We start from the raw sequence: 21,327 nt of genomic DNA, 5'->3' as shown, positions 1-21,327 counted from the left end.
CCTCCTCCATGTCACCATGTCACATCATTGTTTCTGGGGGGAGGCCTGCTCAGTATGGGAAGCTGGGAAGGCAGTGACCCCTGAGTCCTGGGAGAAGGACATCGAGACTGGGTTCAAATCCTGGCTCAGTCACTTACTAGCTATGTGGCCTTAGGAAAAGCACTGTGGCCATTCTGGTTCTTGTTTTCATGCTTCAAGTGAGTACATCTAATACCAGATAGGGTCGTTGATGATGTTTAAATGAAGTGATGCTTGTGAAGCACTTAGACGATACCTGCTACTTATTTTCCTTAGGGAAGGAGAATGGTTCGACTGGGGGCAGTCGTTGAGTTCCAGGCTGGCTACAGTGTTTGGGGATTATTGTTCCCTGGCCTGAGGTGGTCACTGAACAAAAGTACTGGAGGAGGGATCTTGGCTGTGAGCGCTCGATTAGAATTCATTGTCGGCGAGAAGGACAGAAGGTGAAGGGGACGTCAGTTTTCTCCTTAGATGCATTCAGGCAAATTCTCTGGGTACTTTTATTTTGGTGGGCAAGGCTAGGAAGTTGAAGAGGGAACTGGAGCAGATGGCTCTGTCTCAGCTCCATGGTGGCCTTCAACACCTGCTGGCTTCTGAGTCGTGTGTGTGTGGCCCGGGTTATTATTGGAAGCTGAGACCCTCCGCACAGCTTACTCTAAGGAAGTCGTCCCTCAGTCTGCTCCTTAGGCCTTCAAGGTAGAGTATAGGGTCTCTTCCTGGGGGGTCCCATGGGGAGGGGGGCAGGGAGGTGCTGCTGGTGAGGTCGAGCTGGAGAGGGCAAGGGAGGCGTAGTGGATGCCATCATCCTGGGCAGCAAAAGAGAAGGGGATTAGTCAGTGGAGGGGGAGCTGTCTCCATCTGAGAGCAACCATCCCAGACCTGAGTGCCCCGTCGATACCACATCCCTCTATTCCTTCCACCCCACCTTCTCCAAGCTTCCTTTTAATTCTTTCTGGCCCTAGTCTGAGCTCCTTACCTTGGGGTCCAGCTTGGGGTCTGTATATTGTCCTAGAAAAAATCAAGATGTGCTGGGGTCAGGTGGCAAGGCATCCAGGGTAGAGAAATGGGCAGGGGGCTGCAGTACTGAGGTTATCTGCTAGGTTAGGACCAGGGTCGTGTGGGATGGTGGGTGAGGAAAGAGGAGAATACTGGGGCACCTGTGTGGGTAGGGAGTGTGTGGGGAAGAAGGAAGACTGGTGGACAGTGGGGAGTGATGGTGGTAGGACTTACCTTTATTCCCAATATTCTCGTACTTCTCCTCTTTATTCCCAATATTCTTGTACTTCTCCTCAGTGTTCTGGAAGGATCCCCTGCATGGGAACAAGAGGGCAGAAAATGTGTTAAAGGCAGGGCAGGAAAGAGTTAAAACCCGCATCTGGTGGTTCTCTTTGTTGGGGGCTCTGCGACCTGCCTGGAGAGGCTCAGAAGATGAATGCAGTCGTGTAGGGTCAGAAGGAGGCTGCCGGGAAGAGGACTGAGAAGCAATTTTCAGCGTAGCCCAGCAGAGGTCGCCGAGTGCCCACTGAAGGGGGATTGTTCTAGTAACATGGCTTTTATTGAAGGGGCAGAGAGAAATCCTCAGGCTGAGCTCCTGTCCTCGCTGCTGGCACTGCCGCCCTAAAATCTGGAGAATGAAAAGCAGCAAAGCTAATCTCAGGTCCTCTGGGTGGGTGCTCAGGCCCTGGTCCCGGGAGGAGACGCCAAGGTTGGGGGGGGGGTGGGAAAGGGTGGAGGGGAGGGAACAACACGGGATAGACACCAGAGGAAGGCAAGTGGCAAGAGTGGGGGAGGCACAGGGAAGAGGGAGCGGTCTGTGGGAAAGGAGAGTGTGGGAATGGGAAGAGAGGCTGGAGAAGAGGAGGAGGTTGGAGGGTGTGAAGGACCAGGGCTGAGAAAGGAAGGGGAGCCCGGCGAGAGGAGAGGAGGCGAGGCTGGGAGCTGAGGAGGGAAGCTGCTCTGAGAAAAGACAGCAGCGGAGGAGCTGGAGGCAGAGGATCTGTGGCCCTTCACCCAGGTCACAGGGAAAGGACAGACTGGATGACGAGCAGAAAGAGGAAGAACGTGGAAGAGGTGGAGGTGTTTGGGAAGCATGGTGTTCAACGTGGAGAGAAACCAGGAGGCACAGAAGGACAAACAGAAATGGGGACGAAAGGCAGAGGAAAGGGGGCACCAGAGAAAGATGAGGGGGAAGCATTCTGCCATTCTGGGAAAGAATCAGAGAAAGTGCTGGAACCCTTCAGTCCACTGTTCTCAGGCTTTTGTTTTTGTTTTTTGTTTTTTTTTAGGAGACAGAGCCTCAGGAAGTGAAGGGGCTGGCCTGTTGGGGACACCTGAGGATGCAGACTGGAGAGTCAGGATGGGAGCAGCTGTGAAAGGCTCACTCCTGCTGTTCTCATAGGAAACTCCCTGTTTCCCAAACCAGTGCCCCCTGCCCACCCCGCCCCACCTTGGAGGACAAGCACTCACCTGGCTGGGGTTCTGGCTTTAGTCTGCAGACCTGTAGGGGGACAAACAGGGTGTCAGTGTGCCATCCACGGACGGCATCTCTCCTACTGCCTTCTCTGCTCCCTCCTACTCTGAGCCCATCCTTGGAGAGACCGGAGCAGTGAGCAGCTCTGCTGAAACCCCTCTGGGAAGGGCCTGGGACTCCGCGCCCACATCTGTCCTGCCATTGTCCCCAGCACCACATCAGGAGAGTAGCTCTTCTCTGCACCCTGTGCCTGCTTCACCCTGCCCTCTCTCCCAACCTTTCCCTCTGCTTCCTTCTCCCTTCCTTGGACTCCCCGTGCATCCCCCAGCCTGTTCCTTCCACTGCTGAGCCCTGGCCAATCCATCCCTCTCCTTCCCTCCTCTTGTCACAGGCACTACCCCTCCCTCCTGCCCTGACAAACCAGCTTCTTGTGCTTTCCTTCTGAGTGGTGGCTGTTTCTCTCTCCCACCTTGTGAACCTCATGACTGGAATCCGTGTTTGCACTGCAGCCCGTTCCTCTCCATCCTCTTCCACTGACCCTCTGCTGTCTCCCCATGCCCTCGACCCTGACATCCTCCTCAAGTCTCTCTACAGGATTTCCCAGGGAGTTGGCCCCTGGTCCACAGACCTCCTCTCCACCACCCATCACCATCCTAGGAGATCTCATCATCTACAGGGACAACCCTCTGAACACACTGGGGCCCCCAACTCCAGCGACCTCCACTCCACTCAGCCATACCCTGCACTTTGTTTTTAATCACTGGGACTGAGAACTCTGAAATAATAAGTGCTGGTATCATTTTACCTTTTATTTAAGATCCAGGCACAAATCCTCCATTTCTTTTTTTTTTTTGGTGCAGAAGATTGGCCCTGAGCTAACATCTGTTGCCAATTCCGTCTTTTTCTTTTCTCCCCAAAGCCCCAGTACATAGTCATATATCCCAGTTGTAAGTCATTCTAGTTCTTCTATGTGGGATGCCGCCACAGCATGGCTTGATGATGTATAGGTTTGCGCCCAGGATCTGAACAGGTGAACCCTGGGCTGCCGAAGTGGAGCACGTGAACTAATTACTACACCACTGGGCCGGCCCCAGTGCTGGTATCATTTTTATGCTACAACTTCCTGTCCTTCCAACTCTCTCTCTGCCATACTTGTGCTTTGACCTCACTGAACTCTTGTCCCTTGATAATCTGCTCTCTTCCAGGTTATCCAAGCTCCCTGCTGAACCCTCCACTCTCCATCCCTGCTCTCACTAGCTCCTTGGCCTCCTGTGTTCCCCTGTCCTTAGGCCACACCTAGATGACAAATCTCCAATCCTGGATGTGTCCCACGGCAAGAATGCCATTTGCTTACCCAAAATCCACTCACTTTTTACTCAGTCACAGAATCTGGATTTTATTTGGAGTGGCAGTGTGCTTCCCTACAGATAGATGTGGGACATGTAACTACCTTCTAGCCAGTAAGATACAAGGGGAAGTTATGGGTAGGACTTTCAGGAAGGCTCTTTTAAAGGAGGACACACAGCTGGGGCATAGTTTTTTGGTCCTTTCCTTCATCCTGTTTTCTGCCTGGAATTCAGAAATAAAGGCTAGAGTCCTAGCAGCAATCTTGGACCATGAGGCCACCTTCAGGATGGAAGCCAGTATCTAGAACAGTGAGCAGAAAGGTAGGAGCCTGAGTGCCTAGGGACAGTGGCCTCTGCTGTCTGCCTCCAGATGCTTTTATATGAGGGGAAAAAATAAACTCAGTCTTGTGTAAGCCACCATTACTTCTGGTCTCTGGTGCTAGCAGCTGAACCCAGCTCCTAGCCAACAAGTCCTAAAGGTTTCTAAACCTGTGTGGTTGGATACTGCTGGGGAAAAACACAATCGTGCAATGAGGCTTTTACGGATTTACTGTTTCTTATCTGAGATAAATCCTTAAATACCATCTCCCATTACCTGAGTGACTATGTCACATTTTCTCTTCATCTCTGACCCTCATTCTCACTCTCAGGAGACAACCATGATGGTTTTTGATCTGCAGAATTAAGAAAAAAAATCCTAGGGGCCAGCCCGGTGGTGCAGTGATTAAGTTTGCACATTCTACTTCGGTGGCCTAGGGTTCACCGGTTCGGATCCCAGGTGCGGACCTACACACTGCTTGACAAGCCATGCTGTGGCAGGTGTCCCACATATTAAAGTAGAGGAAGATGGGCACAGATGTTAGCTCAGGGCTAATCTTCCTAGAAAAGAAAAAGAAAAGAATAAAAAAGAAAAACATTTCTACATAGTTGAATTTATCAATATTTTTATTCATGACTTTTGGGTTTTATGTCATACTTAGGGCATTGTCTCCACTCCACAGTTATAAAATAGCCTCATTTGCTTTCTTCTGAGGGTTAGTTTTTCCCTCATTTGAATTTTTGATCTCCATGGAACTTATTTTGGTGCAAATTATGAGGTAGGGAGATAAGATGATTTTTCTTAGATGGCTACTCAATGGTCCCAGTACCATTTATTGAATTACCCATCTTTCCCCACTGATTGGAAATGCTACCTTTAACCTAGTAAATTCCACATATATTTGGGTCTGTTTACATCCTGCCTGTATTTGAGTTTTTCTCTTCTCTTCCATTGGTTTATCTGTGTATTAATATGACAGTGTCAAGTCATTTTAATTATTGTAGCTTAATAGTTATAAGTGCTAAGGCTCATCTAGTGCTTACTCTGTGCCAGGATCTTTCTAAATGCGTTACATTTAATTGTCATGGCAACCCCTAGGTAAGTACTATTATTATTCCAATTTTAGTGATGAGTAAGTTGAGGCCCAGATAATAGTACCATGTGCAAGAGTTTGCCCAGCTAGGGTGTGAGGCAGGACTGACTGCAGGCGGTCCACATTCTACGCTCGGCACCTCTGTGCTTTAACATCTGAGAGGGCTAATCTCCTCTCATTGCAAATTCTCTTTAAGGTAATTTCAAATCCATTTTGGAGGGTGTTGGGGTATAAATAATCAATGCCTCTCGCCCTGTCCTCTCTGTGGGCTGTGAGTGCATACATCCAAATTTCTGATGGACATCTCTACACAGATGCCACACAGGTATCTCAAACACAAAGTACCCAAACTAGAGAATCTTCGTTCTCTCCAAACATGGTCTTGACCTCCTTTGTTCCCTAATTTACTTGATGGTTCCATCATAGCCTCAGTCACCCAAGCTGAAAACAGGGGACTTATTTCCACTCCCTCGCCCCACATCAAGCCCATCACCAGGTCTTACTGGTTTCCCCTCTTAAACTTTTCCAGGATCTGGCCGTTCCCTCCGTCCACACGGCCAGGACATTAGACTGACCCCAGCCTGGCCCAACTCCGGCCCCTCCACCACAGACTGATGTATCTGTAAGGCGAAGCTGAGCGTGCCACTTTGCTGCTTCATGTTGCCTCTGGACCACAGGCTCTTGGTATGATTTACAAGGTCCTCTCCTCCAGCTGCTGCCTCCTCCACAGCACTGAGCTACTTACAGGTCCCAGAATGGCTTCCTCCCCCTGGATGCACAGTGACCTCTTCCCAACCTTCACCACTTGCCTGGCTAATTCTTTTTTATTCTTTGAGAGTTTTTGCAGGCGTCGCTTCCTCTGAGAAGTCCTCCCTGATCACCCCTCCTTTGTCCCAACCTACCACAGCTCTTTCCATTTGAGGCAATTAGCCCTTGAGGCAGATTCCTTCTCCTTTTCCCTCCCCTACTGAGTTCCTTGAAAGCAGGGCCTATGATTTATTTACTTTTCTATCTCCAACTACAAGCCAGGCCCTGGAAAATGGGCACTCAACCAATGCTTGCTGAGCAGAGCCAACTTCCTGTCCCTTCAGCTCTCTCCTTACCTTTTTCAGAGACTCTCCCTTCCCCATGAACCAAGAGGTGAGGACTGATGAGAAATGATTAAGTCAAGAGATGAGAATCGGAAAATGATCAGATTGTGGAGAGGGACTGGTCTGGATCAGTGATTCTCAAACTTGATCATGCACAGACTCCACTTGAGAAGACCGTTAAAAATGCAGATTCAGATTCCCAGACCTCGAGCCCAGCAGGGATCTGCATTTTTAAGGGCACCTGGGGTCATTCTGATGCAGGTGGGTTCTGAGAAACACCAACTGGGAAGCTAGGGGAGAGGGCGGGGCTCTGAACCACTTACCTTTCTTTTTCTTCCACCTCAGGTAGACCATCAGTCCCAAAATCAAGGTTAGGAGCACAGCGCCAGCCAGCGCCACCCCAATTGTGGCTCCCAGACTCAGGGGCCAAAACCCTGAGCTCTTTTGGCCCTCTGAGACACTGAGGTCAGCTGTGGTGGTGGTGGCAGTGGTGGTAGGGCCCAGGGTGGTCTTCTTGACAGCTGAAGAAGACATGAGAAATAAGTAAATTCTCCCTTGGGGGTGTGGCAGTATCTGGATGAAACTGTTACATCTTGTTCCCTAGTTTGGGGAATGTTGGGGTTGGGGAGCAACTTTCTGAAGCTCTCACACAGGGAGGGGAGTAAAAGGGGAATGCTGAAGACTTAGAATCCAGATCACACGGTTTAAGGAGTAATGTCAGCATCATGGTGGAGTGAGTTGTTCCCTTTGTGTCTCCCCTCTAAGTTACAACCATCCATTCATCAACAGAGGATTCCCTACACAGCACAACAGGATGCAGAAGAGATCCAGGCATCTATACAGCTGAAGGTCGGTGGACTGGACCCCCAGGAGGCAGTGGAACTAGGGGAGCAGCCCCCTCCTACTCCCCCCACAGTGGTGATCCAGGGCATGGATCTTCACACTGGCCCACATGCCTGTGAGAAAACAGGCTCAGCTTGCTCCCTCCCAGTGGACTCAGCCTGCTTACCCGTGAGTGTTCCCAATGCGGGCAGAGAAGGCAGCTGGCTATGTCCTTCCCGTCTCCCAGCAAATCTAGTGTGTGCGCCCCCTCCCCCTCTCGTGGAAGTGGCCAGGTCTTTCTGACAGTGAGGATAGTATACAAAACTCAGATTTTTCTGGATGGGGTGAGGTGGTCTGACCTGTTTTCAAAACACACTGGCTCGTGCCAGCAACCAGAGGCTGCTCAGTGAGCAACAAAAAAACCTCTCCTCGCTTAGCCCCTGCTCCCCACTAGCAGTAGCAGGTGGAACCTGTGACCAGAGGCTTCCGAAACCAAAGAAGAACCAGTGACCCAGCCCATAGTGGCATCACGCTAACAACAGCTCCACCAGCAGCGGTGGCTGCATACAATTCTCTGGGGCCCTGGCAGCGACAGAGACCCCCACAAACCCAGCACCCCTGGCAGCAGTGCAACCAGCACCCACAGACAACCTGCGAGCACCAGCACAGGTGGTGCATGGGGCAGCAGCATCTGAGTCTGTGGAGAGCCCGCAGAGAGCCAGTAGAGGAACATGAGACCCAGGCGACCTCAGAAGCAGTAGAAGTGCTCACAGCCTGGTGACCTTGGTGGCAACACTTGAGACTAAAGTGACATTGTAAGCAGCAAGGCACCAGCAACCCTGGAGGCACAAGCATACAAATATAGCACTGATGATGCCTGTGGCAGAGGCAGTGGAGGGTGGAAAGGGCAGGCTCTCAAATACAACCAAAAGCAGCCTAGGACCAAAGTAACCAAGGCTGTACCCAAATAAGAAAGGTGGTTACTGCCACAGATGCACCAGCAGAGGATCAGTTCATCAGTCATCATGAAGAACTACAGTAACACAGCAGAACGGAAGGAGAATGACAACTCTCCAGAAACCAAACTTGAAGTCACAGAAGATTGCAATCTAACTGACAGAGAATTCAAAACAGCTATCATAAAGAAACTCAACGAGTTACAAGGAAACTCAGAAAGACAGTTCAGTGAGCTCAAGAATGAAATTAATGAACAGAAAGAGCACTTCACCAAAGAGACTGAAACTCTAAAAGAAACCAAACAGAAATTCTGGACATTAGGGACACAATTAATGAGAAGAAAAATAAGGTAGAAAGCATTAAAAATAGAGCAGGTCATATGGAGGAGAGAATTAGTGAACTTGAGGATAGAAACCTAGAAATGATTCAGGTGGAGGAAGAGAGAGAACTAAGATTTTAAAAAAATGAAAAAATCCTTTGAGAAATATCCAACTCAATTAGGAAAAGTAACTTAAGGATTATAGGTATCCCAGAAGGAGAAGAGGGGGGGAGAGGAGCAGAGAGCTTGTTCAAAGAAATAATAGCTGAGGACTTCCCAAATCTGAGGAAGGAAACTGGACATGCAAGTACATGAAGCTAATAGAACTCCTAATTACTTCAATGCAAAAATACCTTCTCCAAGGCACATAATATTAAAACAGTCCAATGACAAAGCAAAAATAAGGGCAACAAGAGAAAAGAAAATAACCTACAAAGGAACCGCCATCATGCTTTCAGTGGATTTCTCAGTAGAAACCCTACAGGCTAGGAGAGAATGGAATGATATATTCAAAATACCAAAAGACAAAATCTATCAGCCAAGAATACTCTAACCAATGAAATTATCCTTCAGAGATGACTGAGAAACAAGAGCTGTGGGAGTTCATTGCCACTAGCCTGCCTTACAAAATACGTTGAAAGGAGCCCCCCCATCAGAGACTAAAAAGCAATGTTTTACAAAATCTTGAGCAAGGAGATAACTGGATAGACAGAATTGGAAAATTACAGCTCTATATCAGAACAGGTTAGCAAACCATCATAACATAAAAGATAAAGGGAAAGAAAACATCAAAAATAACTATAATCGATACAATTTGGTCGCAAACTAACAACACCAAAAAGAATAATTTGTGACAACAAAAACACAGAAGAGAAAGAAGAAAGGGATGGAACCTGCACAGGCTAATAGAGATAAGAGGCTATCAGAAAAAGAACTATCTCATCTATGAGATCTTTTATGTAAACATCATGGTAACCAGAAAACAAAAAATCAGAGCAGAGTCACAAAGCATAACTAAAGAGAAAATAAAGAAAAACATCATAAAAAACCACCAACTAAAATGGCAGACAGAATTACAAGGAAAAAGAAACACTGGAAATATAGAACAACCAGAAAACAAAAGATAAAATGGTTGTATTAACCCCCCACACACCAATAATCACTCTAAATGTAAACGGATTGAATTTGCCAATCAAAAGACACAGATCACTCAGTTTAAATCCTGACTCTACCACCTATCAGTGGTGTGACCTCAGAACCTCATTTCATCACCTGCAAATAGGGATGACAATGGCTAAATCACCGGATTAAAATTTTTTTTTTTATTTTGGTAAAACGTATGTAACATAAAATGTACCATTTTAATGCACCATTTAATTAAATTAATATATATTGAACTTTAGGTCCTACAAACAGATTATACCTTTGTAGATGTTTAATGCACTGTTAAAAAATTGCCATAATACTAAGCCACAGGAAAAAAACACACTTCAATGAGATCTTTGTGTTAGTGTGAACCAAATTCTCTGTCTACTTTTATTAGAAATTAATAGAAGTGTAAATACCCTCTATCAATTGAAATAAAAAATTTTAATTACTTAGTCAAAGAAATATATATAATAACATGCTATTTAGAAAATAAAAACCAGAGTAATACATATTTTTAAAAAACCTCCTGGAATATGACTAAGGCCGCACTCTAAACTAAGTTCATAGTATTAAATGCTTTCATTATTTAAAACAGGAAAGATTAAAAAAAATGAATGAAATAGTCAATTTCTAAAGAAAAATTACCAAAAACAGAAAAGAGCCAGCCCTAAGAAAACTCAGAGTTAGAAATTAATGAAAACCTTTGTAGGAATAAGTTTATTAGAAAACAGAATAGTGGTAGGAATAATAAATGCAGGAAGTGGTTATTTAGGGGGAAAAAACCCAGGAAAACAGACAAGACTCTCGCAAACCTAACAACAATGGAAGAGTCCGTTGAAATCATGAGTGCGTATATGCTCAATTGCAGGTTGATAAATCTAAAAACCTCTGTAAATCTACACTCACTTTCACCTTGAGAAATGGATGATTTTCTGAAACAAACAAAAATTTTACAAAGTGGATTTAAGCAGTGGTAAGCTATAACCAATAAGCACACAAAGAAGTTAAGAACACTATGAAAGAACATAAAAATGCTAAGTCCAGGAGGTTTTATGGGTAAATTGTTGTCAAAATGTAAGGAACAGACACTTCCCACATAGAAGATTCTAGAATACAGAGAAATATGGAAAACTACACACTTCTAATTCATTTATAAAATGATAACATAGACCTGATGCTAATATCCATTCGTAATTTTTTTTTTTAAAGATTGGCACCTGAGCTAACAAATGTTGCTAATCTTCTTCTTTTTTTTCCCCTGATTTTTTTCTCCCCAAATTCCCCCAGTAGATAGTTATATATTTCAGTTGTGGGGCCTTTTAGTTGTGGCATGTGGGACGCCGCCTCAGCATGGCTTGACGAGCAGTGCCATGTCCGCGCCCAGAATCTGAACCAGAGAAACCCTAGGCCACCAAAGTGGAGTGCGCAAACTTAACCACTGGGCCATGGGGCTTGCCCCCATAATTTTTTAAAATGCAGATTAAAATAAGAGGCCAGTTTTCTTACTGATCTGAGTGGAGGAAAATCCCCAGTATTGGCGAGGGTCTGGGGAAAGAGGACCTTCACACAACTGGAGTATAAGTTGGCACAGCCTTTGGGAATGTGTGTGGGACTATCTATCAAAATGTGAAAGATCCGTGCATGCCCTTTGACCCGGTGATTTCAGTGCTAGGAATTTATCCCGTGGAAATGCTGTGCACGTGTTCAAAGGCCTGTGTTCAAGGGTGCTCTTTGCAGCTTTGTTTGTGATGTGACAACAACCTGAATGTCCTTAAATAGGAGACTGATTAGGTAAATGTGATACACTGTACATGGGAGACCAGCAGCCATTTTTTAAACAGGCACAGACGCCTATGTACTGAAATGGAAGGATACTTGAGGTACAGGAAGTAGAAACAGCAAGTTTAGAGCAGAATAGTGTGCAGTTTGATTCTACTGTGTCATATGTCTACATCTACATCTAAATCTACATCTGTATCTATGTCTGTAAGGTGAACATTTCCACGGAAGGAGGTGGTGGCCGGGGAGATAAAGTGGAGAAGGAGGATTTTACTTTTCATTTGACTCCCGTCTGTGTCATTTGAGCATTTTTTTTTTATTATGTGCAAGCATTACCAGTCCCTTTATTATTTTTAAAATGTAACACTTATCTTTATCAGAGTTGTATAGGCACATAATTTAAAGAGTCAATAAATTCCACGCAGCTTATAAAAACAGCGACCCTGCATAAGCCTCCTCACTCCTTTCCACTCCCCAGAGGCAACTATTTTCAACACCTTTAGCTATTTCCTTTGGCCATTAACCTCATATTTCTAAATAACGTGTGTACACTGCTGTTGCTTGATTTTGTGGTTTTAGGTGGTATCTATTCACTTGCAATATTGAAATTGAAGATTTAGATCTCTTACATCCACATTTTCTCCATCTTACTCAACTTCTCAGCATTTAATATTCTCCCTTTCATGAAACGGGTCTTCACTTGGCTTCTGGGACACCATTCTCTCTCTTGGTTCTTCTCCTGCCCCCCTAGCAGCTCCTTCTGAGTCTTCTTTGTTGGCTCCTCCTTGTCTTCCCACCTGGACCAGTCATGGTTCAGTCCTAGGACCTCCTCCCTGTCTACACTCACTTCCCAGACAATCGCCTCCAGTCCCAGGGCATCAGCGACATGCTGATGACCCCCACATTTACACATCCAGCCATATCTCCCCCTGCGCTCCAGACTCAGATCTCCCTGCCTCCATTTGTTTGTCTGGTAGCGTCTCAAATTTAAGATGTCCTAAACAGAAACCTAGATTCTCTTTCAGACTCGTTCTTCTCCCATTTTCCCTCTCAGTAAATGGCAACTCCATTCTTCAAGATACTTAGGCCAAAAGCCTTAGAATCGTCCTTGGTTCTCTCTTAGTCACCCCCTACATCCAATCGTCTGCAAATCCTGTCTGCTCTGTCTTCAAAATATCACCAGCATCTGGCCACTTCTCACCTGCCATTGCTGTCACCCTGTTTAAGCCGCATCATCTCTCACTGGCCTCCTTGCTTTTGACCTTGCTCATCTGTATAATCTTACTCTCCATAGACAACCAGAGGGACACGTTTACAATGTAGATCAGATCAACGTAGATCAGATCATGGCACTCCTCTGCCGGAAACCCTCACAGGCTCCCATGACACTCAGAGTGAAAAGTTCTTTCCTTGGCTTTCAAAGCCACCACAGGACCTGCCTCCACTGCCTGTTCTGACCTCGGTTCCTGCCACTCTTAGCCTCTTCATCTGCTTCAGCCACACTTGTCCCAACTCATGGCCTTTGTCATCGCTGTTCCCTCTTGACTGGAATATTCTTCTCCCGACCTCCCCCTCACTTCCTCCTGATCTGTTCCTAGGCTGGACTTTTCTACTAGCTTCTCTAGATCCATCGTCCAACTCTTCTCTACCCTGTTTTGTGCCTTTGGTGGCTGGTCCTGGTGGACTCCACTCATGGGCTCTCTCACTGGCTAGTTCCTATTCAGTGGTCAATGGGAGTCACCGGCAGGAGACAGAAGAGAGAGGAGGGTAGGTCAGGGCATAGCCCTTGGCCCCTTCCCTGATGGGCACTGTATTAGTCAGGGTTCTACAGAGAAATAGAACCAATAGGATACATAGAGTTACAGGAAGAGTTTTGTTATGAGGGATTGGCTCACACAATTATGATGGCTGAGAAGTCCCACAATCTGCCACCTGCAGGCTGGAGGCCTAGGAAACCCCACGGTGTAGTTCCAGTACAAACCTGAAGGCCTGAGAACTGGGTGGGGGTGGGGGGTGGGGAGGGGCAATGATATAAGTCCTAGTCTGATTCTGAAGGCCCGGGAACCAGGAGCTCCAATGTCTAAAGACAGGAGAAGATGGATGTCCCAGCTCAAGCAGAGAGCAAATTTGCCCTTCCTCCACCTTTTTGTTCTATTTGAGCCCTCAAGAGATTAGATGATGCCCACCCACTGCTCATCTCTTTCTGGCCCCTCACAGACACACCCAGAAACAGTCTTACCAGCTGTCTGGGCATCCCTTAGCCCAGTCAAGTTGGCACTTAAAACTAGCCATCATGTTGACTCCATCTTCCTAGAGGCTACAGCTCCTCTCTGGGGCCCTCTCATGTACTCCAGTCCTCTCTGGGTACCAGTACTTTCTCCCTCCCCTGCTCCTTAGGCCTGTGGCTGCTCCCAAGGGTCTCACCATCCCTGACTCATTTCCCTACCCTGTGCCCCACTGAAAACTCTCCTCAGTTACCCTGTTTGACTGGTTTTTCCTGCCAGCACTCTGGCTAATGTCCCAGAGGCCTGCCCTGTCCCATCTGAATAAAGCAGCACCCCAGCCACCTCTATCCCACTGATTCTGCTTCTTTTTCCTCCTTTTCTCCTTTCACCAACACCTGACATACAGGCAGAATTAATTTCTTTGCTTTTTTTTAGTCTTCTTCCCACACTTAAGTGTACGTTCCATCGTTGAGCCCTTTTTTGTTTTGTTTTGTTTTTAACTGCTGTTTGCCCAGTGCCCAGCTTAGCGCCTGACACATGGCAGGCACTCAGTCAGTGTTTGTTAAGTCAGAGGTGAGACCTCCTGGACCAATCCTCAATTTTCCTTGTCTTTCCTTTTAGTTTCTGTTTTACTTTCCGGTGGCTGTAACGGATCACCACAGACTGGGTGACTTATAACAACAGAGTTCAATCTCCCACAGCCTAGGACAGCAGCTGGGGATCGAGTGTCAGCCGGCTGCACGCCTTCGGGAGGCTCTGAGGAGGGTCTGTTCCCTGTTCTTCCAGCTCCTGGCGGCCGCCTCACTCCTGTCTCGGCCTCCGTGGCCACACTGCCTGCTCTTCCGTCTGTGTCAAGCTCCCTCTGCCTTTCTCTTCTAAGGACACTGGTGTTTGCATTTAGGTCCCACCCAGATCATCCCAGACAACCTCCTCATCTCACAATCCCCAACTGATTCACATCTGTCACCACGTAAGGTAACAGTCACAGGTTCTGGAAATTCGGATGTGGACATATCTTCGGGGGCCTCAATTCAACGTGCTACAGTTTGTAAATCTTTGACCTTTTATTCTACCTTCTGAGAGATTTCTAAAAAATTTGTCTTTCCATCCTTTTATTGAGTTTTCCATCCGTGTTATTACGTCTCTAATTTCCAAGAGCTTTTTACTGTTTGGAAAGCTCCTTTGTAAGGCACTCTTTCTGGTGACACGTATGCGACCTCTGAACTTCCTGACAATGATGGTTATTTGAAAGTTCTACTCTCCCTCTGTTGTTTTGGTTCCTTTTGCTCTCTGCCTTTCATGGGAGAAGCTTTCCCTAAATGTTTAGTCTAAGCGTATTTTAAAATGGGATGTCTGACCTCGGCATCCCAGACACAGCTGAGGCATTGGTGCATCCGCAGTGCTGGGGGACTTGGTGTGAGGCCGAGACCCCACTCTCCCTGTGCCCTTGGCTCCCAGCATGCAGAGAGCCGGCTGACTGGAAGCTGTGTGTGTGGGTGGGAGAAAGTGCTTGTCAGTTAGTGGGCTGTAGGGTGATCGGTTAGATTTCTAGGTCTTTTTTGGTCCATCAGATAGATTTCCCAGAGAAGAACCCCTGATCTTCTCCCCTTGGTCGGGGGATACCAGCCTGGCTGCCTGAGTCCTGGGCGGCATCTGAGGGGGTCGAGGTGTGTAGGGTCTCATCAGTTCACCAAACCTCCGGTTTCAAGGACTGAAACTTTGCCCCTCGTATGTCGGGTGTACTCCTCCCAGTGTCCCTCTGGTTCATCCTTTCTGGAAAGCACATCTCCAGTCTTCTGCTGGCTGGGAGATGGGGGGGATGGAGGTTTCCTGCTTCTTAAAGCAATTTTCAACTTGTCCTCTAGTTTTCAGACTCCTTTCGCTCCCACTTCCAAGGGTCCTTGTGGCCGCCATTCCAGAACCTTTAGGGGGTTTTGTGGTGTAAATCGCCTTTCTTCTGGGTTTCCCCACTCCTCGCTTAGGGTTTAGCTCCTCTGGTCTCCCAAGCCAGTTACACTAGTCTATCAGCTTCCAGCTTCCCAAATTTTGTTTTTGTCCACCTGGCTCACGTATTTTTGTCCGTGTGGATTTTTGTCTTAAAAATTCCCTTCGCTTTGACTTTAGTAGCTTTGGGGAGGCATGGAGGTAAACCATCCAGCTTGGCCAGAATTTATGTATTACTTTTACAATGAAAACTGTAAAAAGTAAACATTCAAAAAATAATGTTGCACATTAATAATAAAAATAAAGAATAAATAGGAAAAAGTCTTGTGAGACATTTACATAATCTTTAGAAGAACACCCCCAAGGTCTTCTGACGAACATGAAAGAGGACTCGTTCCTGGGTGGGAGACTGTATATTACACTGATTTCCGTTTCTATCAATTGCTTTACAGGTTTAACGCAATTCTGATTTACACAATCCCCGTGAGTGTTTTTCTGAGGACTTGTCAAACTTGTTCTAACATTTATGTGAAAGAACAGGCAGGCAACAATAATAAGGTTTTTGAGGAAGAAGTCATGTGGTTGAGATGGAAACAGTCTTATCAGCCATGAAACACGATAAGGTCACAAGAACTAAAAGAGTGTGACAGTGATATAAGAGCAGACAGACCAGTGAAACAGGACAGACAGACTAGAACCGGATGCTATTCCTCAAAAGAACTTAGAAAGTCAGGCCTACGAATCAATGCACAAAAGATACTCAATAAATGGGGTTGGGACAATTGATTGTTTCTTGCTATAAAGATCAATTGAATTCTTCACCTCACACCATATACCAATAGAAATTCTCACTATATTAAAGAGTTTTATTGTGAAAAGTAATCAAATTATACAAAAATAAGAAGAAATTAAAGTATTTTCAACCCCTAGTGGGACATGGGGTTTGGGGCTTAGAAATAAAAGAGAACAATTACGAAGGAGAACAATTAGATTTTGCTACAAAAATAAAACATCTGTATGTGAAAAAAAATCAATAAGCCAACCACAAACTAATCAGTCACTTTTGCGACAAATATTCCTTTGGCGTGATGTCTTTGAATGGGGGTACTGCACTTGGGTTAGAAAGGTTTCTTTTTATTACTTTCCTGTATTTTTAAAAAAATAATGAGCATGAGTATCTAATTGCATTAATTGAAAAAATTAATTTATTGATGAAAAATCTCATAGTGAATGTGACTGAGAGGAGAAATGAGAAAAGTGAGGAAGATTCAGGAAGGAGGCAGAGGGACCTAAGGAGAGGCCACATCTCTCAGAAGCCACTTAAGAGAATACAGGGAGGGCAGACATTATAAATCCAAGGCTTAATCAGGATGAGCCACTTTCTATTTGCCCTAAAACCAGCCCGGTGGTCCAGACGGGGCAGGAGTTTACAAGCGGAGGCATGGAGAGCATCCTTTCCAAGGGAACAGATATGCTGCACTGACATTGTTTAGAATTGCCAGCCCAAGTCATTATAAAAAGCAAACCGACTTAGAGGATCTTTAGTTTTCCAAAAGATTTTCTACAGACAATGCACCCCTATTGCCAGCGCCTGGGAGAGACCCCCTCCCCCACTGCTCTGGAGACAGTTAACCCGGGTTCAAGTTCCCACGCCCCACCCAGAAATGGAGATCTATTATGCAACACATGGATTATTAGGTTTAATACAGGTCAGGACAGGGGATGGCCCAGTGGTGCAGTGGTTAAGTGCGCAAGTTCCGCTTAGGCGGCCTGGGGTTCTCTGGTTCCGATCCCGGGTGTGGACATGGCACCACTTGGCACACCATGCTGTGGTAGGCGTCCCACGTATAAAGTAGAGGAAGATGGGCACGGATGTTAGCTCAGGGCCAGTCTTCCTCAGCAAAAAGAGGAGGACTGGCAGCAGTTAGCCCAGGGCTAACCTTCCTCAAAAACAAAAACAAAAAACAGGTCAGGATAACAAGACAATCAAGTCAGTGGGTGAGGCCAAGCAATTGGTTAAGAGAGGAGGGTCTGGGATTAAACCGGGGTCAGATCCCACCCCAAGGGTGACTTTGGGCAGGTGTTAGGTCTGGGAGCCTCAGTTTCCCTATCTGTAAAGGGAGAAGGAGAGCAGTACCTGCTGTTACTGTGGGGCCGCGGTGTAGGTTAACTGGGGTGATGCACACCCAGGCGTTCAGCCGGATGCAGTGCACAGTAGAGGGAGCTGCCCTATTGCTGCAGCAGATGCGCCTCTTAATGACCAGGACAGAGGAGCAGGATGAGAGTGGACAATGGGGACAATGTGACGGAGAAGCACAGGGAGGGGTGGGGGCTTGGTGGGATGTCAAGAGGCAAGGAGGGTAAAGAGGATGGAGGTGGGGGGAGAGGGAGATGGGACAGGAGAGGAAACAGGAGGGATGAGGTGGGACCCTTGAGGGCCATGTTCTAGGGGGCGGGACTGGAGCCCCAGCTTGGAGCAAGAAGGGAGGCTAACTGGGGAGCCCAAAAGCTGCTGACGCCTGGGGAGTGGGGGTCGGGGCTGGACCTGGAGGGGGCAGTGAGGGGAAGTGGCAAGGAAGGCAGCCCAGGTTTGGGGAAGATTAAGGTGAAAAGGGTAAAGATGTCAGAGGCATGGGGAGGAGTGGAGGGGAGAGGGAGAGGACTTTGAGAGAAGGGTCAGGGAGAGAGGGCCTGGGTAGGCCTGGGGGATGAGGGTGTCTGTGGCCTGCAGGATCCTCAGTAGGGTGGGCGTAGCAGCTGCCGGGGCAGCTGGACTCACCGCGGGTGATCGTGAGGTTGGTCCCCAGGATGGACTGCCACATCTCCTTGTAGCCCATCAGTGTGTTCAACTGGACCCGGCAGAAGTAGACACTCTCGTCCTCCCTCCGCAGATTCGAGATCTGGAGGGAGCCGGTCTTTGAACCCTCCGTCCAGTTCAGGAAGAGCCGGTTCTTGTAATCCTTATGGATGAAATGAGGGGTCATGTTGTAGATGAACTCCCCATGGAAGTGCTTCCGTCTCCAGGATATACTCAAGGTGTGAATCTTGGTTAACACCCGGGGGTAATTGAAGGAGAAGGGGATGTGGATGGAGCCACCCTGGGGGGCTGAGAGGTGCTCTGGTTGGTCGACCCAATAGCCAGTCTTTGGATTGGATCCTGCCAAACTACCTAGAGGAGAGAGGGAGGAGGAGAGAGTTGGAAGCCATTGGGAGAGACAAAGATAACCCCAGGGGGTCTGGCACCCTCACCCAAGGGCAGTAGGGTGACAGATGGTAGGACTGGCCCTCTGGCCTGGATGACTCCTCTCCAGGCTTGGGATAGGGAGGAGGTGAGGGGCTGGAGGGGACCCAGCACTGCAGGAACAGCCCTTAGTTAGGGGTGGGAGTCCTGGCTGGCAACCCCAGCAGACTCCTCCAGATACCCGGTCACAGCCCCTCCCAGGGACTCCTCCCATGGCCTCAGGCAGAGCCAGGGTGGTTCGGGCCACTCACCAGCCTGCAAAGATGCCAGCAGCAGCAGCAGGGGCAGCCCCATCGCCCTGCTCTCCTCCAGGGAGATGAGAAGACAAACAGCACTGTAGGGAGGCCCTATGTAGGGGCCACCTTGGGGAACTCTTGTCATCTGGAGAGCAAGGATCAGCCTCCTCCAGAGGACAGAGGGAGGGTGGGAGCCTTCCTCAAACCTGCCCACCCCCGAGTGACCAGCACTTCCTTCATCAGTCTGGCTTCTTCTTTTCCTGTGTTGCAAGAGGGCCTCCCTTGTTGTCAGTGCAAAGAGAGCCTGATATAGATCCCCAGCCCCCATCTTCATGCTGAAGGGCGTGGTCCTGACCTTGGCTGGAGCCTCTGCTCTCCTGCCTCAACTCCCTCCCTCTGCCAGCCCCCTTGGCATCTCCTTAGGCATCAGTGTCTGTCTCTCTCTCTCACTCTCTCTCCCTTTGCTCTGGTTCCCTGAGTGTCTCCCAGTCTCTGTCTCTCTCTCTCATCCTGGGGGAGGGGGCGGCAGCAGCACAGCTCAGGTTCTTCAGAGAGAGGAAAGTGGCCATGAGTCTCTACCCAGCTACAGCCCCACAGAGAGAAGGAGGAGGGCGCCGATGGTGGTCAGACACCCTCAGCCCCAGCCCCAGTGCCACCAGGGACTCCCCTGAAGTCCTCAGGCAGAACCAATGCCTGCCAGGCCCCTTCCCTTCCCTTCCTGAGAGATTGGGGGCCTGGGACCTGTGGTGGCCCACAGGGCTGGCTCTGAAGGAGGCCCTGCCTCACCCCCTCCCCAAGGTGAGGTTGGAATCTGCTTACTGAGTAGTCAGTGGGAGTGAGGGGACATGATTTCATCAGAGGAAGTGGCCTCAGTCTTCTGGAGGTGGAAGCAAGCAGACGGTCTTCCTTTCTCCTTTCTCAGTTTCCTCCCCCATCTTAACAATTTTCTTCCCCACTTTGCCCACGGCCAGCCCAACAGCCCCCACCCTCTCTCTTTTCTTACCCCTCCTCCCAGGCCTGAGAGGAGAGGTTCTGCATTTTCATGGCGTCTCCTTATCTGAGCCAGGCCTTAAACCTCCATTGCCCCATTTTTGGCTTTAAAACATTCTGTGATGGATGTATCGTTATCTCCATTTTACTTATGGGGAAACTGAGGCACAGAGCCTTAATGTCCTAGAGTCCTCTGGGCTGTGAAAGGTGCTTGGGTGAATTGGTAACAGCTGGAAAGGTGGGCAGAAGAGAGGACAAAGGACCCACTGGCTTCTTGGCAGGGCCTCCAGAGTGTGGCTTTCTCTGTCTGAGGTATGACATCTGGGTTCCATTCTTGCCTTGCCCCACTGGCCGTGGGACCTGGCTGGACAGTCTCTTCCCTGCCAGGCTGTCCTAGGAGAGGACAGACTCCACCAGGGGGTGTCACTGCCCATTCTGTTGAGTAGCACAGAACTTTTACAAAACAGGCTCTGGATAACTTTCACGTCGTACCAGCTTTCAGGTGCCTCGGGCCCTGCTGCTTCCGCATATGGTCTCCTTAGATGCAAGTTGCACATTTCACGTCATGTTTAGGCCTTTGGACCCATTTGGATCCTCATGAGTCTAGAAGTTGTGAGGTTGATTTCTGCTCAGGGATGGTGTGTGGTCTCCTGGTTTGTTCATCCTCCTTCTGCCAGCAGGAATCAGAGGGCCTGGGAATCAGCCTTCGGCTGTGGCTCTACTCAATGAGGGGCTTTTGGGAAGAGGAGGGCCTGGAGTTTTGTGATTCAAAGATGAGCAGAGCCTAAATGCAGCCCTTTAGCCCAGCAGGTGGCCATGGGGAAGAGGTCAGAAGCAGTGTGATCAGCAGCAGGACAGAGTGAGGGCAGGAGCTGTGGACTGTATTTTGGGAATCACCGTCTTAGATCGTCCCCAAGTTCTCCCAAGCTACCATTCTCCCTTCCTCATTGGCCATGTCTATCACTGCCCCAACTCCTTGCCCCCGATGGCATCTCACCCAGTTCTTGTTTTCCCCCCCAAGATAAGGAATAAGACAAAGACATCTGCTCTCACTACCTCCATTCATTATGCTGGAGATGTAGCCCATGCAATTAGGCAAGAAAGAAATAACAGTGTTCTAAGTGTATTTTCTTAGATCCTGTATTTATGTATTTGGCATCCATTCATCAAAGGGCCAATTGTACTAACTATATTTTCTTGTATTCTGTATGTTTGATGGTCTGGCATTTGTGGCCTTACTGACTGAGAAGAGACTGCCCCTCCCAGGGCTAGCTAATTCTTAGAGACAGCAAAGGGCTCTCCTGGGAGCATACCTTTCAAATGCAAAC

The 21,327-nt window shown here is 48.1% G+C and overlaps 1 protein-coding gene across 1 annotated transcript; it reads right to left on the bottom strand.

The window, feature by feature from the left end:
* Positions 1-477: 477 nt before the first annotated feature.
* PILRA (paired immunoglobin like type 2 receptor alpha) lies at positions 478-19,828 on the bottom strand. The gene is made up of 7 exons (XM_023655340.2): positions 19,025-19,828; positions 18,312-18,701; positions 6,661-6,858; positions 2,485-2,515; positions 1,249-1,328; positions 995-1,026; positions 478-824 (listed from the first exon to the last, which is right to left on the bottom strand). The coding sequence occupies exons 1-7, from the start codon at positions 19,341-19,343 to the stop codon at positions 702-704; spliced, it is 1,173 nt and encodes a 390-aa protein (XP_023511108.2). The 5' UTR covers positions 19,344-19,828; the 3' UTR covers positions 478-701.
* Positions 19,829-21,327: the final 1,499 nt, after the last annotated feature.

The sequence above is a fragment of the Equus caballus genome, chromosome 13, assembly GCF_041296265.1.
Source record: "Equus caballus isolate H_3958 breed thoroughbred chromosome 13, TB-T2T, whole genome shotgun sequence".
In the NCBI taxonomy this organism is placed as follows: domain Eukaryota; kingdom Metazoa; phylum Chordata; class Mammalia; order Perissodactyla; family Equidae; genus Equus; species Equus caballus.
The sequence above is the reverse complement of the archived record's forward strand: the minus strand, read 5'-3'. Positions and strand labels throughout refer to the sequence as shown.